Raw genomic sequence first — 15,694 nt, forward strand, 5'->3', positions numbered from 1 at the left:
TTCATTTAGGGATAAGCAGGGAAGTGATAGATGGGGGATATAAAATAGAATCTGAGGGAAGGGGACGGTGGCATCAGTCTGACAAGGATGTGAAGGCTGAGTACAGTCAGGAAGATATCTAGGTGGGGAGTAGTGGCAGTAACAAAGGGAGATTGGTTACATATTAGGGATTATTTAAATGAGTAAATAAATATATTAAGGATAAAGGGAGCCAGGTTTTTGACTTTGCAGAAGGGAATTACAAATATTGAAAGGGTGTTGGTGGTGTTAGATTGGAATTGGAGGTAATTGGCGTGAACTCAAGGTTTTCAATATACTAGATAGATAAAGAGGTAAATGTGTGTATATGTCTGTCTGTATCTGTCTACCTATGTGTATGTGTGTGTACATGTATTCAAGGTCTGTTCATTGAGAGGGCCTTGGAGTAGTGATACACCTATAGCAATCAATGAAATTCAACTCTTGGCTTCTGAATATCTTTCTCCACTAAAAGGAACCAGAGTTCCTTGGAGAAATAGCTCTTTCCAGGGCTGGGACAGGGAAGGTAAAAGACGAGCCTGAAGTATCTTGTGTTAGAAAGTGGGGAAGTGTTCAAAGAATGATGAGGATATGTCAAAAACAGATGTCAGCTTAAAGGGGCTCCCACTGACCAAATATGGGACAATTTGAACATCAAAATAAATAATGATGGTTATGAATGATAGTCCATGGAGTAAAATAGGAACCCATGAGTTCATGCTGATATAAATAAATAAATGAATAAATTGAAAGTTTGATGAGGAAAAAATATTTCATAGTTTCAAAGTTAATTGCAGAGGTAAAAAAGTAACTTTATACAGGAAAGCCCTGGCATTTATCCCCTTAATCAAGTGATCAGTTAGCATCACAAGTAATAGGACGAATTAAAGTCATTTGCCACCTGATTGGGTGCAATGAGAAGCATACTCCATCATTTCCAGCCAAAGATGCATAATTTGAATCACAGGGAAAGATTAGACAAACTCAAATCAATGGTCATTCAATAAAATAACTGGCTCAGAACCTTCAAAAGTGTCAAAGTCATGATAAGGGAAGACTGAGGAACTGTTGTAGATAGAAGGAGACTAAAGGAACGTGACAATAATTGTAACATCGTTCTAGACTTGATCCTATTGTTGTAAAGGACATAGTTGGACCAGTTGAGAAAACTTGAATAGGGTCTGAGAGTTAGGTGGTAGTATTGTATCAGTGTTAATTTTCTGATTTTGATGGTTACATTTTTGTTATGTAGGACAATGTTCTTGTTTGTAGAAAATACACAATAAAGCATTTGGGGGTGAGAAGAAGTAAGTGGGAAGTGTGAGAAGTAGAAACAGCAAGTATACAAAACAATTTTTTGGAAGAATTGCTGAGAAAGGAAGCAGAGTAATGGAGCTATATGAGGGCATGAAGTAAGGGACTTTCTTGGTTTTTGTCTTTTTTTTTTTTAACGTGGATGATATTACAGGATATATTATATGTTTGGGAATGAGAAAGATGTAGAGGAAAGAGAAAATGATGATACAGGAGAGGGTATAATTTCAGAAGCAATGTACTTGAGAAATGGCATGGAATCAGTGCACAAATGAAAGAATTGATCTTAGGAGCAGGGACCAGTGGAACAGAGAAGGCAGAGTACAGGCTGATAGTTTAATGATGCAAAGATGAGGTAATTATCTATAGTTATCTATAGTTATATACCTATAATTATAGGTAATTATCAATTTTCCCAGTGAAAAAATGGAGTCTAGATTAACAGCTAAGAATGAGGAAAGGAAAGATGGTACTGGAGGTTTCATGAGAAAGAAGAAGTGGCAAATAGTCATTGTGAAGAGCAGGAGAGTGAACAGACCAGGAAAATGTAATGGGATTGAAAGGTAACGTCAGGTTACCTTTATAGGCCCTCATGAGGTTTGTGATCAAAAATTTAAAGGTGACACCAAGCAGTATGAATGGCTGTTTTTCCTCCAGCCACATTTAGCTGACTGGATATGGTCATATGGAGGAGCTAGACAACTGGATATTGTCTGGTTCTCAGGGTTGGGATTTTATCAAAAGTACATCACAGTGAGAGAAGGACAAAAGAGTTAAGGGTGCTTGCAAGGGAGTGATTATTATAAATGACTAAATGAGACTACTCACTACTGACCCTCTCCCCCTTGATGTTATATCAGAATGGGGACTTATTTCTCATTGACTCACTTATTCTAAGACTCTCATGAAAACTGGTAACGAGTTTGGCTCTCCCCAGCGGTTACTAACTAATCAGACTTCCTACAAAGTGCTAACTGTATTAAAGTTACTTTTATTCAATTCATTATAGAATGCCTGGGAATCCAAATAATTCTTTCCTCTGTTAAAAAACTGAGTAAAATTTAAAGATCTTGCTGGCTTTATTCAGCGATTCATGAATCAGGCAGCATTCAGCCTAGAAGACAGAAAGGAGCTCCAGGGAGCTGTACAAAATGAGACTTTTATAGGTAGAAGGGAACGGGAACAAGTAAGTTATACTAGGCAAAAAAGTGGATTGGTTATTGCAAAGTTACTTTCCTTAGGTGGTGTCAGGGGTCTGTCAAGCAGATTATAAATAACTCGTGCTGATCAGGCAGTTCCTGATTGACTGGTTTAAGATTCCATTTCTGGGATAGTCTGAAACTGTAAGTGAAGTCTTGGGGCCTAGCATAAGGAACTCCGTTTTGAGCTTGTTGTCTTGTTTTTAACACCCTCCCCTCTCATTTCTTTTATCTTGAGGCAGAAACATTAAATAGTACCTCTGGATATCTTACAGTTTCGAAATTGTTTAATTGTAAGATTCTGTTTGCTCGTACCAAAAATATTCATCATGGAGGTCAAGTGTCTCCCTCACTAATGGTTCTCAACATTCAGTGCTCATTTCCAGTTCCAAGTTTTGGCTGCTGTCATTCCTCTTTAGCATCTTACCCAGAATCTCATTACCCCCATTTTCATCCTTTAAAAAGTCTAATTTAAAACTCTTGGCTTCGTCTTGATCATGTATGTGTCTTTTACATCTGTGAGGGCTCATAGAAGGCACAACTGCTTCTCTTACCTTCTCTTCCCACACAGGTCAGTTCTTCAGAGCATTCCTGTCCTTTTAAGTAGTTTAAAATAATGTCTGGGCTTCTAGTCTCTTCTAGAAGAAGGGTAGATTAGGGTTTTCCCACCATGGCTCCATAGATATTTGGGTTGGCTATTTCTTTGTTGAGGTGGAGGGGGAGCTGTGTATTCTAAGAGGTTTAGCAGCATCTTTGGCCTCTGTCCACTAGATACTAGTAACAGTTCCCCCTCTCTCCTCTCCGGGTTGTGACATCCAAAAATGTCTCCAGACATTGCCAAATGTCCCTTGGTTGGGGAGGGGTCAAAATTGACCCCAGTTGAGAATTGTATTGTAGATTGATTGTTTTTTAACTAGTAAAAATTGTGTATCTATCAAGTCTGGCATATATCTACCTGTATATAAACAGATTGGTCTTTAAATCTTAATGAAAATTTGGATACAAGCTTAATTTTTATGAATTTAAGTCACTTTAAGTGAACTGGATGAATATACCTCTAATATGATGGCAGGCCCAGATAGATTTTTACTGACTTGAAATGAGTGAAGACAGTGTATTCTCAAGGAAATCTGCTAGGAGTTCCTTCTTAAAGCATTAAACCTGTCCATTTAGTTTTGGTAATTAAAAAAAAATCTGAATTTCTTCAAAGAAAGTGTATACATACACATATGTAATGACTGAGCAATAGTCTTTCTTAACTACCCTGAATGAATCTTTTTCTGTGCTCAGTTAAAGCCACAAGATTGGTCAGCCTCTAATACTAACATATTTGCTATTAGGAGATGAAGATTCTCTGTAGTTTCTGTACTTTTATAGCTTTTATATTATACCTTGACATTAGCAAGAACAGAAGTAGGAGTCAGAAAAATGTAACTTGATTTGCTTATGATTAAAAATTTTGACAATATTTTTTCAAATATTTGACAATATTCAAATACGAGTCTGCAAATAGAAACTATTCTGGTTTTACAAAGACATGAAAATAAAAAAATCTGATATTTAGCCACACAAAAAAGAAAATCACTGGATGATTTAATTTATAATCTGTATCTATAGTCTCAAGGAAGGACAGTCATTCTTCCTAAAACATCTATACCGTGGAACAACACAAAGCTCCTTCGGAAAGTTGAAAGTCAAAAGGTTCTCATATTAGTCAATGCTTTGCATTTTGGCATATCTAGTAAGAACTCGTACAGATGTTCAGAGCCATGGCAGCTTGCATTTCCTACTGTTAATTTTGTCTGGTAGCATGTTTAAGTTGACTTAGAGTTGGGGTACATGCCATCTTTTAAAAAAATCTTTCAAAGTTTGTTTAAAATTAGATCAGGATTTTTGATGTATTGAAAGTTTGACACAACTTGTTTGTTACATCATTGAATATGTTATATGTTCATGAGAATTAAAGAAATTCTTATTCAGGTAAAAAAAAAAGTCTAAAGGTTCTATAAAACTACAGTCAGTATTGATTGTTCCAAATTAGTGAAAGTAACTAACATATTTAACACTTATATACATATATGGTTTACACATGTTCATTTACTTTTCATAAAAAACTCTACAAGGTAGGTTATTATTATTATCCCTTACTTTACAGATGAGTAAAGTTAGCCACAGAGATTAATTAGTTTGAGAAAGATCCAAGAGTCAGTAAGAGGTGGGATTGGAATTCAAATTCAGATGGTCTGGCTTCAGGATCTGAACTCTAGACTGCTCTGCTATTCTGTCTCCTGCAGACACTGCTGGTGGCAAATGTTCAATCCTGGATTAACCTTCATCTGCCAGCCAGATCTCCCCAAACAAACAGGTATATATAACCTGAAAAAATACACATTACTATAAATACCAGCTGAACAAAATATTTGGAAAGTAAATCTGCTATAAAAACTTAATGTTAACTGTGTTCCAGAGTCAAATATTAGGGACTTAAAAAAATCATAAACAATACTGTTTTCTTCTACAACTTTTGATAACTGAGAAAGAGCTGACTGTATTACTTACTTTTGTTCTGAATGTTTCTTTCAACAAGGGCAAGGTTCCTATGCTGAAATCATGAGTGTGATATATTAAACCTATCACCCTATCCTATTTTTAATTGTGTACATTCCCCAGAACCTCAAAATCATTTCTAGGCATGGAAGAAAAATAGAGTTTTAAAAAATGTTTAAAAGTAAAAGTTGACTTTATTCAACACATTTTTATTGAGCATTTACAATGCACAAACACTATGTCAAACACTTTCTTAGCTAATCCTTATAGAGCTTTAAAATCACAGGGCTTAAATCACATTCTCCAAACCTGGTACTTAACTGCAATAGTTAGTAACTCATATAAGTAACAACACTCTATACATCATGGTGGTTCCAGTTAAAAACCTAGGTTTTTGCCTTAGTTTATTCCCAATATCTTGCTTGTGTTTAGTATTTTAATCCCCCTGGAGAACTGGCCTTACTACCCTTTCCTAGTCCCTGCCAACATTCAAGCTCCTGGCATCCTGCTGTTCTTAGTAGACCTCACTCCTTGAAGTGAGATGTACTATTCTTAGTAAATCTGCCAGGTAAACAGGTACCTGAGCCCCAAGCACCACTCCACGTGATTTCTCAAAAGGATTTCTGTCTGGAACTTTTGTTGCCCAGATGGACTACATTGGACATTCCTGTTACCAAGAATGCCTAAATCATACTTAAGTTTATATATACTATGGAGCAATGTCCCCAAACCCAACTGTAGCTCAAAATTCCTGGACACCTTACCCCAGAGATTGATTCAGTAGGCCTGGGATGAGGCCCAAAATTCATTACCTTTAAAGCACCCTAGGTACTTCTTATTTGAGGATCAGTGTTAGGGAATCTTTGCTTTGGACTGTTGATTCTTAAATGCTGGTCCCATAACAAATGTTTCACTAATATTGCAAAAAAATGAGAAAAATAAGTAGTACATGGTGATTAAAAAAGTAAGCTATTAATCTTACAAATTTAAAGGACTGTCTTATTCTGAGATTATATCTTCTCTTGGGGGGTATTAAATTGTTTCTTTTATAAAATGATGGTGAGTAGAGGCACTAATTGATGTATTTTATTTGTTAAAGTAAACATGTTAAAACAGACACAAGGTTGACAATCTTTTGTCAGTCTCCAAAATCTAATATGAAATTATACTGGTCCATGAAATTCAAAAGTTCAGGAACCCCTTACCTTAGACTACTCAACTGCCTGGTCAAGTAAGACACCCAGGCAGTTTCCCCAAGGGCCTATTTCGCCAGTTTCACTTGGCTGTTCACTTTTCCTGCTTTCCACCCCAGATAGCCTCAGAATTATGCCCTATACTTTGTAACCTGGGCACTTGGTTAAGTGTCTCTACTTTGGGGCATTCAAGTCTTCCAACTGTGGGAACTTCATGTTAAAAAATTAATGTATACAGGTCATTAATTTTTTATTGCTAACAATGATAAACATTAGACTGTAAGTCAAATGAATATTTGGTAAGTTTAAAAAGCAGTAATATGGGGCTTCCCTGGTGGCGCAAGTGGTTGAGAGTCCGCCTGCCGATGCAGGGGACACGGGTTCGTGCCCCGGTCTGGGAGGATCCCACATGCCGCGGAGCGGCTGGGCCCGTGAGCCATGGCCGCTGAGCCTGCGCGTCCGGAGCCTGTGCGCCGCAACGGGAGAGGCCACAACAGTGAGAAGCCCGCGTACCGCAAAAAAAAAAAAAAAAAAAAGCAGTAATAGATAACCAACAAGGACCTACTGTAAAAAAACAAAAAACAAACAAACAAAAAAAACCACCAAAAACAACAATAACAAAAAAAAGCAGTAAGAAGGCAATCAACTATATTCATAGAAAAGTGAGAGCCCCTCAATACTTTTCATAGGTTAACTGTTATCAAGAATTACAGCATTATGTTTAGGGCCCAAATCCATGCTGTGATTTAGATATTGCATCTTTCAGCTTTTATTTTATCAATTTTATGAAAGAGAATATGCTTTTTCCAAGCCAAGTAGACACAAATATTACACAGAATTTAGCCATTCAGAAGTTCCTGGGGAGTGCTGAGATTTATGTAGCTATTTCCAAAAATCTCAGAAGTAATATTTCTTCTAATGGGGAGTTTAATTTTGGCTCAGGTTTTCTTTAATTCATGCAGTCACGATGACAGGAAAGGTGCTTGGTGATTCAGATAAATCCTGAAGTTTGCTTTCCAAAAGGCAGCCGTTGATTCCTACATCAAAATTTGTAACTTTCCTAAATCTTTTTATTTTCCCTCCAGAGCACTGCAGTTCTTCACAGTTTATGATTTTACTGAACTCAGGACAGTTTAGCAAGGAGAAATGAGTAAACCTCTAGTAGCCACTTGCTCCATGCACCAACCTGAGTTTAAATACCTTGGACAAATCAATAATGCTTTTGTCTTTTTCCTGAAATGTCAAATGGAAAGACACTCTGTACCCTTCATAAATCACTTAACCTCTGAGAACTCATTTCTCTCTATATAAAATAAGGATAATACCACCAATGTCACAGAGTTGTGGGTGGAAGATTAAATGAGATAATGCATATAAGATTCCTCCACACTTTGGGCACTGGAGTGTACTTCCCTTCAGGTGTCTTTATATTTTCTTACTGATGACCCTAGGGGCACTTTACAAGTTGGGTCTCTCAGGGTCTTTAAATTCTAAAACCTGCTAATTTAAGGAAGCAGCTTATTAAATCTCTTCAAGTTTCCACATAATAAAGTTTCCAGACTGTATTTCAAATCTTCCAATTAGCACAAGAGCAAATAATGCTTGTGAAAAAAAAATCTTTTTTAAAAAAAATCCATAATCTTTTTTTTTTTTTTGAAGTTCAATCCCTTTATTAAAATGTGGGGAAAATCACATATACAGTGCCAACTGGCTTAGGCATAAAATTTACATGAATGTGTGTAATTCAGTTACCAAAATGCCGGGCACATAACTGGCACTTTGTGAGGTGGCCAATCATCATTGTCTCTGTCATCATGCCTGTAACCACCGCCACCACCACCACAATGTTTGCTCTAGAAGGAAAGAGGTTCAGACATACCTAGTACAGCACATAAGGAGATTCTTAAACTATATTACACTTTCATATTCTGTGTTCCTATTCTTTTCCAAAATAACGGTATTTATAATATCCTATGAAACATTAAAGGCTTTGGGAAATTATTGGGATATTCTGCATAAAATTATAGTAGTTCTGAAAACATGCGCAGTACAAATAAAGGGAAGTTTCAAGGGTCCTTACCATGCAAAGTGCTGCCTGCTCTCCAAAAAAATCCATAATCTTGATCACTTCCTCCAATGCATGATATTATTAATCTTACTTGTGTTACCATGGAAACCCTTCAGGTAAATGCTGCAGTGGAAGAGGTGCATAACTAACAAACAGCTGAAACTTCCCTCCTTTTGTTGTAGGTGTCCCACTATATTGTGAAACAGACTTCTTAATTTCTTTATAAGCAGTTAGGCCTCAGAGGTCAGTGTTGCCCTTTTTTTTTTCTTTTGGCTAAAAAATCTCAGGGAACCATTTGTCGGGTACTACTCCCTGAATATGTTACTGAAAACATACTTCAGACCCAGTCTTTATTACTACTACCAGCCTATCAATAGTCATTTGGCATTAATGCCATCAGAAAGGAAAACAGTATTGATACTTGAAATGTTTAAGAATATTTAAGAGGGAAAATTAAGGAAACTAATAGCCCATTAATTGGGGGATAAAATAACAGTAGTCCAAAATTTTAACCAATTTATGAGTCACACTTATAAGCATGTAATTAATTTAATTCCTATGCTAAAATGAAGGCATAGTAAAATTCAAGAGAAATTGAGGTTCAAAGTAGACAATAGTTCTTTTTTTAATTTTTATTGAGGCAGCATTGATTTATAACATGTTTCATGTGTATAACACTATATTTCTACTTTTGTATACCATGCATTGTGCTCACCACCGAAACCTTATTTTCCATTGTCACCATTCAGTTGACCCACTTTATCCTTTTCACCCTCCCCCCCTTCCCCTCTGGTAACCACTACTCTGTTCTCTGTATCTACCTATGTTTTTTTTAATATTTATTTTATTTTTTTATTTTTTGGCTACGTCAGATCTTAGTTGCGGTACATGGGATCTTTGTTGCAGCACGTGGGCTTCTCTCTAGTTGTGGCATGCTGGTTTTCTCTCTCTAGTTGTGGCACGTGGGCTCCAGAGCACGTGGGCTCTGTAGCTTGTGGCACACAGGCTCTCTAGATGAGGTGCACAGGCTCAGTAGTTATGGCTCATGGGCTTAGTTGCCCCACGGCATGTGGAATCTTAGTTCCCTGACCAGGGATTGAACGAATGTCCCCTGCATTGGAAGGCAGATTCTTTACCACTGGATCACCAGGAAAGTCCCTCTACATATTTAATTTGTTTGGTTTGTTCCTTTATTTTGTTTTTGTTTGTTTATTAGTTTTTTATATTTCACAGATGAGTGAAATCTTATAGCATTTGTCTTTCTCTGTCTGACTTATTTCACTTAGCATAGTACCTCAAGATCCATCCATGTTGTTCCAAATGTCAAGATTTCATCTTTTTTATGGTTGAGTAGTATTCCATTGTATGTATATACCACATCTTTATCTGTTCATCCATTGATGGGCAGTTAGGTTGTTTCCATATCTTGGCTGTTGTAAATAATGCTGCAGTGAACAACATGGGGGTGCAGATATCTTTTCGGATTAGTGTTTTTATATTCTTTGGATAAATACCCAGAGTGGGATAGCTGGAACATACGGTAGCTCTGTTCTTAATTTTTTTTTTTTTTCTGTGTAGTTCTGACTCTAGAACATACTTCATTTTTAAGCAGCTTTTTTTTAAACATCTTTATTGGAGTATAATTGCTTTACAATGTTGTGTTAGTTTCTCTGTTCTTAATTTTTTGAGACATCTACATACTGTGTCTTCCATAGTGGCTACACCTACGTTCATGAGGGTTGTCTTTTCTCTGTATCCTCACGAACACCTGTTATTTCTTGTCTTTTTGTTAATAGCCGTTGTGACAGGGCTGAGATGATATTTCATAGTGGGTTTTTTTTTTCTCATTGTGGTTTTTATTTGCATTTCCCTAATAATTAGTGATGTTGAACATCTTTTTATGTGCCTGTTGGCCATCTGTATGTCTTTGGAAAAATGTCTATTTAGCTCCTCTGCCCATTTTTAAATCAGGTTGTTTGTATTTTTGTTGTTTAGTGTATGAGGTCTTTATATATTTGGATATTAACCCTTTAATTGGATATATCATTTGCAAATATCTTCTCCCATTCTGTAGGTTTTTTGCTATTATTGATGGTTTCCTTTGCTGTGCAGAAACTTTTTAGTTTGATATCCCATTTGTTTATTTTTTTCTTTTGTTTCCCTTGCCTGAGGAGACATATATAGAAAGATATTGCTTAGACTGATGTCAAAGAGCATATTGCGTATGCTTTCTTCTAGAAATTTTATGGTTTCAGGTCTTAGGTTCAAGTCTTTAATCCATTTTGAGTTAATTTTTCTGTCTGGTATGAGATAGTGGTCTAGTTTCATTAGTTTGCATGTGGTTGTTCAGTTTTCCCAACACCATTTATTGAAGAGACTGTCCTTTCTCCATTGTATGTTCTTTGCTCTTTTGTCGTACATTTATTGCTGTTATATGTGTGGGTTTATTGCTGGGCTGTCAGTTCTATTCCATTGATCTATGTATTTGTTTTTTTTTGCCAGTACCATGCTGTTTTGATTACTGGGGCTTTGTAGTATAGTTTGAAAGCAGGGTGTGTGATACCTCCAGCTTTGTTCTTTTTTCTTAGGATTGCTTTTGCTATTCAGGGTCTTTTGTGGTTTCACATAAATTTTAGAATGTTTTATTCTATTTCTGTGAAAAAATACTTTGAGATTTTGATAGGGATTGCACTGAATCTGTAGACTTGCTTTAGATAATAACATTTGACAATGTTAATTCTTCCAACCCATGAGCACAGACTGTTTTTCCATTTATTTGTGTTTTCTTCAATTTCTTTTAACAGTGTCTTATAGTTGTTTAGTGTACAGGTTTTTCACCTGCTTTGTTAAATTTACTCCTATATATTTTATTCTTTTTGTTGAGGATTGTATTCTTAATTTCTCTTTCTGGTGGCTTATTGTTAGCATACAGAAATACAACACATTTTTGTATATTGATTTTGTATCCTGCAAGTTTATTGTATTGATTTATTATTTCTAAGTTTTTTTTGGTGGAGTTTTTAGGGTTTTCTATATATAAAACCATGTTATCTGCACATAGTAACACTTTTACTTCTTCCTTTCCAACTGGAGACCTTTTATTTATTTTATCTTACCTAATTGCTCTGGCTAGGACTTCCAATACTGTGTTGAATAGGAGTGGTGAGAGTGGGCATCCTTGTCCTATTCCTGTTCTTAGAGGGATAACTTGGTTTTTTTTCTTTTTTACCATTGAGTATGATGTTACCTGTATGTTTGTCATATATGGCCTTCATTATGTTGAGGTACATCCCTTCTTACCCACTTTTTTTTAATAAGTTTTTTAAAAAAAATTTTATTTATTTATGGCTGCATTGGGTCTTCATTGCTGTGTGCAGGCTTTCTCTAGTTGCAGCGAGTGGGTGCTACTCTTCGTTGTGGTGCACGGGCTCCTCATCGCGGTGGCTTCTTTTGTTGCAGAGCATGGGCTCTGGGCGCGTGAGCTTCGGTAGTTGCGGCACATGGATTCAGTAGTTGTGGCTTGCGGGCTCTAGAGTGCAGGCTCAGTACTTGTGGTGCATAGGCTTAGTTGCTCCGTGGCACGTGGGATCTTCCCGGAGTGGGGCTTGAACCCGTGTCCCCTGCATTGGCAGGCGGATTCTTAACCACTGAACCACCAGGGAAGTCCCCCTTTTTACCCACTTTATTGAGAGTTTTTATCATAAACGGGTGTTGCATCTTGTCAAATGCCTTTTCTGCATCTATTGAGATGCTCATATGACTTTTGTCTTTCATTTTGTTAATGTGACGTATCATGTTGATTGATTTGCGCATATTGAGTCATCCTTATGTCCCTGGAATAAATCCCACTTGGTCATGGTGTATGGGCCTTTTAACATATTGTTGAATTCAGTTTGCTAATATTTTATTTAGGATTTTTGCATTCATGTTCATAGGGATATTGGCCTGTAATTTTCTGGTAGCATCCTTATCTAATTTTGGTATCATAGTAATGCTAGCCTCGTTAAATGAGTTTAGAAGTGTTTCCTTCTCTTTAATTTTTTGGAATAGTTTGAGATGGTTGAGTATTAGATCTTCTTAGAATGTTTGATAGAATTCATCTGTGAAGCTGTTTTTTGGTCCTGGACTGTTTTTTGGGGGGGAGCCTTTTTTTTTTTTTTTTTTTTTTGTGGTATGTGGGCCTCTCACTGTTGTGGCCTCTCCCATTGTGGAGCACAGGCTCCGGATGCTCAGGCCTAGAGGCCATGGCTCACGGGCCCAGCCGCTCCGCGGCATGTGGGATCTTCCTGGACCAGGGCACAAACCCATGTCTCCTGCATCGGCAGGTGGACTCTCAACCACTGCGCCACCTGGGAAGCCCTGGGGGGAGCTTTTTGATTACTGTTTCAACCTCTGTACTAGTGATTGGTCTATTCAGATTTTCTATTCCTGTCACTCTTGGAAGGTTGTATGATTCTAGGGATTTGTTCATTTCTTCTAGATTGTCTAACTTGTTGGCATCAGATTTTACTTCTGAGCTGGGAATGTAGCAAAAAGTAACAGACTGCTGTCCATTTATAATAATACGTTTGTATTACATTTTTACAAATAATACCTTTGTAATACATTTTTATATTTTCTTGCCATCTGTGAATAAACAGTCTAATTCTGTATAAATGTTGGTCATTCTCCTCAATCCTTTTTGGAAGTAGACAGGGAAGTAAATTTAAGAAAGACAAAAAAAGAAAAGTGTTGGTCTATATGTAAAATTTCAGTCTATTCCATTTCACTACAAATCTACTAGAAAAACACGGTGCTAACCTGAAATTTTTTTGCCTTATTTAGTTGCTAAACTCTTAGTTGCTAAACTTCTTCCATGTGTTTACTTTTCTCCTAGTTTATCTTTTAATTGTTATTCTAAATATATGATTTATTTCAATATTATCATAATATTACGATTTATTTCACTTTAGCAAATAGAAGCCATTCTTTTTCTGTTGACAGTCATTTTGCTGTAGACATTAAAGGTCTAGTAAGAATTCTAATAGTCTCCTTTAAAACTTACTTCATAGTTATAATATTTGTAAGTAATCTTTATGCAGTACAATGTTTACTCCAGTGCTGTTTTAGGAGTGAAAAAAAATCAGTCTTAACATGAATTTCTTTTAAAAAGTCTGAAATTATGTATTCATGCAGAGTACTATGCACAGTATTGGAAATGAAAGCTAGTAACAGCTACCCTACCGGCTCACAAGCTAGTTTTTGAGGTTGAAATAAAAATCACATAGAATTGGGGCTTCCCTGGTGGCGCAGTGGTTGAGAGTCTGCCTTCCGATGCAGGGGACACGGGTTTGTGCCCTGGTCCGGGGGGATCCCCCATGCTGCGGAGCGGCTGGGCCTGTGAGCCATGGCCGCTGAGCCTGCGCGTCTGGAGCCTGTGCTCCGCAACGGGAGAGACCACAACAGTGAGAGGCCCGCATACCGCAAAAAAAAAAAAAAAAATCACATAGAATTGATATGAAAAGGACAAAGTTGGCCATGTAAAATTAAAATAGTGTTATTAATAGTGCCTAATTTATGTTAATGTGCAAGCAGATTCACTTACTTGACCATTTCCCTTTACTCAGTGACTCTCATCAATGTTATAATTACATTACATATAAGAAAGAATAATAAAGAACAGCTGTTACGTACATATTTTCTGAATATTCTTGCTTTTGCAGCTTAGATACTCCTCTGATTAGATTAATGTGGAATATTTTCCTATCATATAAAAATCTACTTTAATACTAACATTAGCTGTTATATAACTTCTTAATTCTAAATATTAAGATATTCCAGTACTACTTATGAAAATAAACCATAAAATTTCTTTCTGGGCCAGTTCAGCTTCTTCCAAAATATAATAGAGCATATATAGGTATAACTATATTGTATCAGTATTTAGACCATAGTTATGCTAAGAGTAGCATGAGGTCACTCTTTGGAGTTATTGCCATGAATATGCCAACAACTAAGTATCTCTTTAGGTTAGATTAAAGCCAGGAAGTCCATTTGCTCTGTAAATAATAAATACAGTCTGAGAGCATTTACTTAACTAAGTGTACTGATTTGAAGGAGCAAAACAACTAAGTGTACTTATTTGAAGGAGCAAAACAGGAAAAAGTAATTAAGACATTTGGATCTTTGTTTCAGCTCTGTTACTCAGCTCTGTTACCTTGGGCAAATAGTTTAATCTCTAGGCTTCAGTTTCCTCATCTGTAAATAAAGAGGCTGATCTTTGAAGTTCCTTCTGACCAGAAGGGCCTATGATTAGATTTCACACTTACATTGCATTCCTGGGGTAGATTAAGAGTCTCAAACAGAGGAAAGGGAAAGAGACTAGAGTAAAAAGGAAAGTGAGCCTGAGGGAAAGAAAGCCAAGAAATCAAAGAGGGAAAATGCAAAGGGATAGTTAGCACTGTTCTAGAGATTTTCATGTTAAAAATATGAATGCATGTACGTAAAGACTGTCTCTACTCTTTTTTTTTTCAAATTGGGTTCTGATTTTTATTTTTTCTTTTTAATATTTTATTGAAGTATAGCTAATTTACAATGTTGTGTTAATTTCTGTTGTATAGCAAAGTGATATATGTATATATATATATTTCTTTTCCATTATGGTTTATCACAGGATATTGAATATAGTTCCATGTGCTGTACCGTAGGACCTTGTTGTTTATCCATCCTATATATTGAATATTATAATTTGCAAGACTGTGTCTGCTCTTGACTCTCCGTTTTGCTAATCATATTCTCTGGTCTCAGTACAAAGGCTAATATGTCAGCTGCATTATTGGTGTGAGGGCAGAGGAAAAGTGGCAGGAAGTGGTCCAGGATAGTAGGTAGCAAGGACAACAATGAAAGTAGATGACCAGAGAATCTGAGCCAGGCCAAAAGAGTATAACATAAAGAAAACTAGATTTAAAGTTGTTTATCCCAAACTGTAGTCCCTGCTTTACTCTTAAGTAACCACTGAATTACCCTGGGCTCAAGTTTGAGATTTGGGAAGTAGTACTGAACATAGAGAGACTAATGTGAAACAGAAATGAAAATCTGTAGGATCCCCAAATTACAAAGAACTGTGAAATGAGAGGGACAGGTAGGAAGATGGATCATCAATATGGATGCCATTGTGTTACCAGAAATTATATAATTAAACAAGGAAGATGTTAGATAATATACAGGTATAAAGCTTGCACCAGATCTTGCTTCGCACAACAGATATGTTCTAATAGTATGTAAATTTATTTTGGATCAGTAAAATCAGTTTAGTTGTGCTAAGAATGCATACTATTTTAAAGGACTTGTTATAGAGAACAATTATACTGTAATTT

At 36.4% G+C, this 15,694-nt stretch overlaps 1 protein-coding gene across 1 annotated transcript in view; it reads left to right on the forward strand.

Annotated features, from left to right (window-relative positions):
- Positions 1-2,425: 2,425 nt before the first annotated feature.
- Positions 2,426-15,694, forward strand: part of FNBP1L (formin binding protein 1 like) — a gene marked incomplete at its 5' end in the record, with an annotated part of 86,481 nt that continues 73,212 nt past the window's right edge. The window contains one exon of the mRNA XM_082615104.1: positions 2,426-2,518. Within this exon, the coding sequence (XP_082471230.1) occupies positions 2,426-2,518 (93 nt within the window). The remainder of the gene's footprint in view (positions 2,519-15,694) is intronic.

This window comes from Mesoplodon mirus (genome assembly GCF_964341445.2).
Source record: "Mesoplodon mirus genome assembly, chromosome: 3".
Taxonomy (NCBI): domain Eukaryota; kingdom Metazoa; phylum Chordata; class Mammalia; order Artiodactyla; family Ziphiidae; genus Mesoplodon; species Mesoplodon mirus.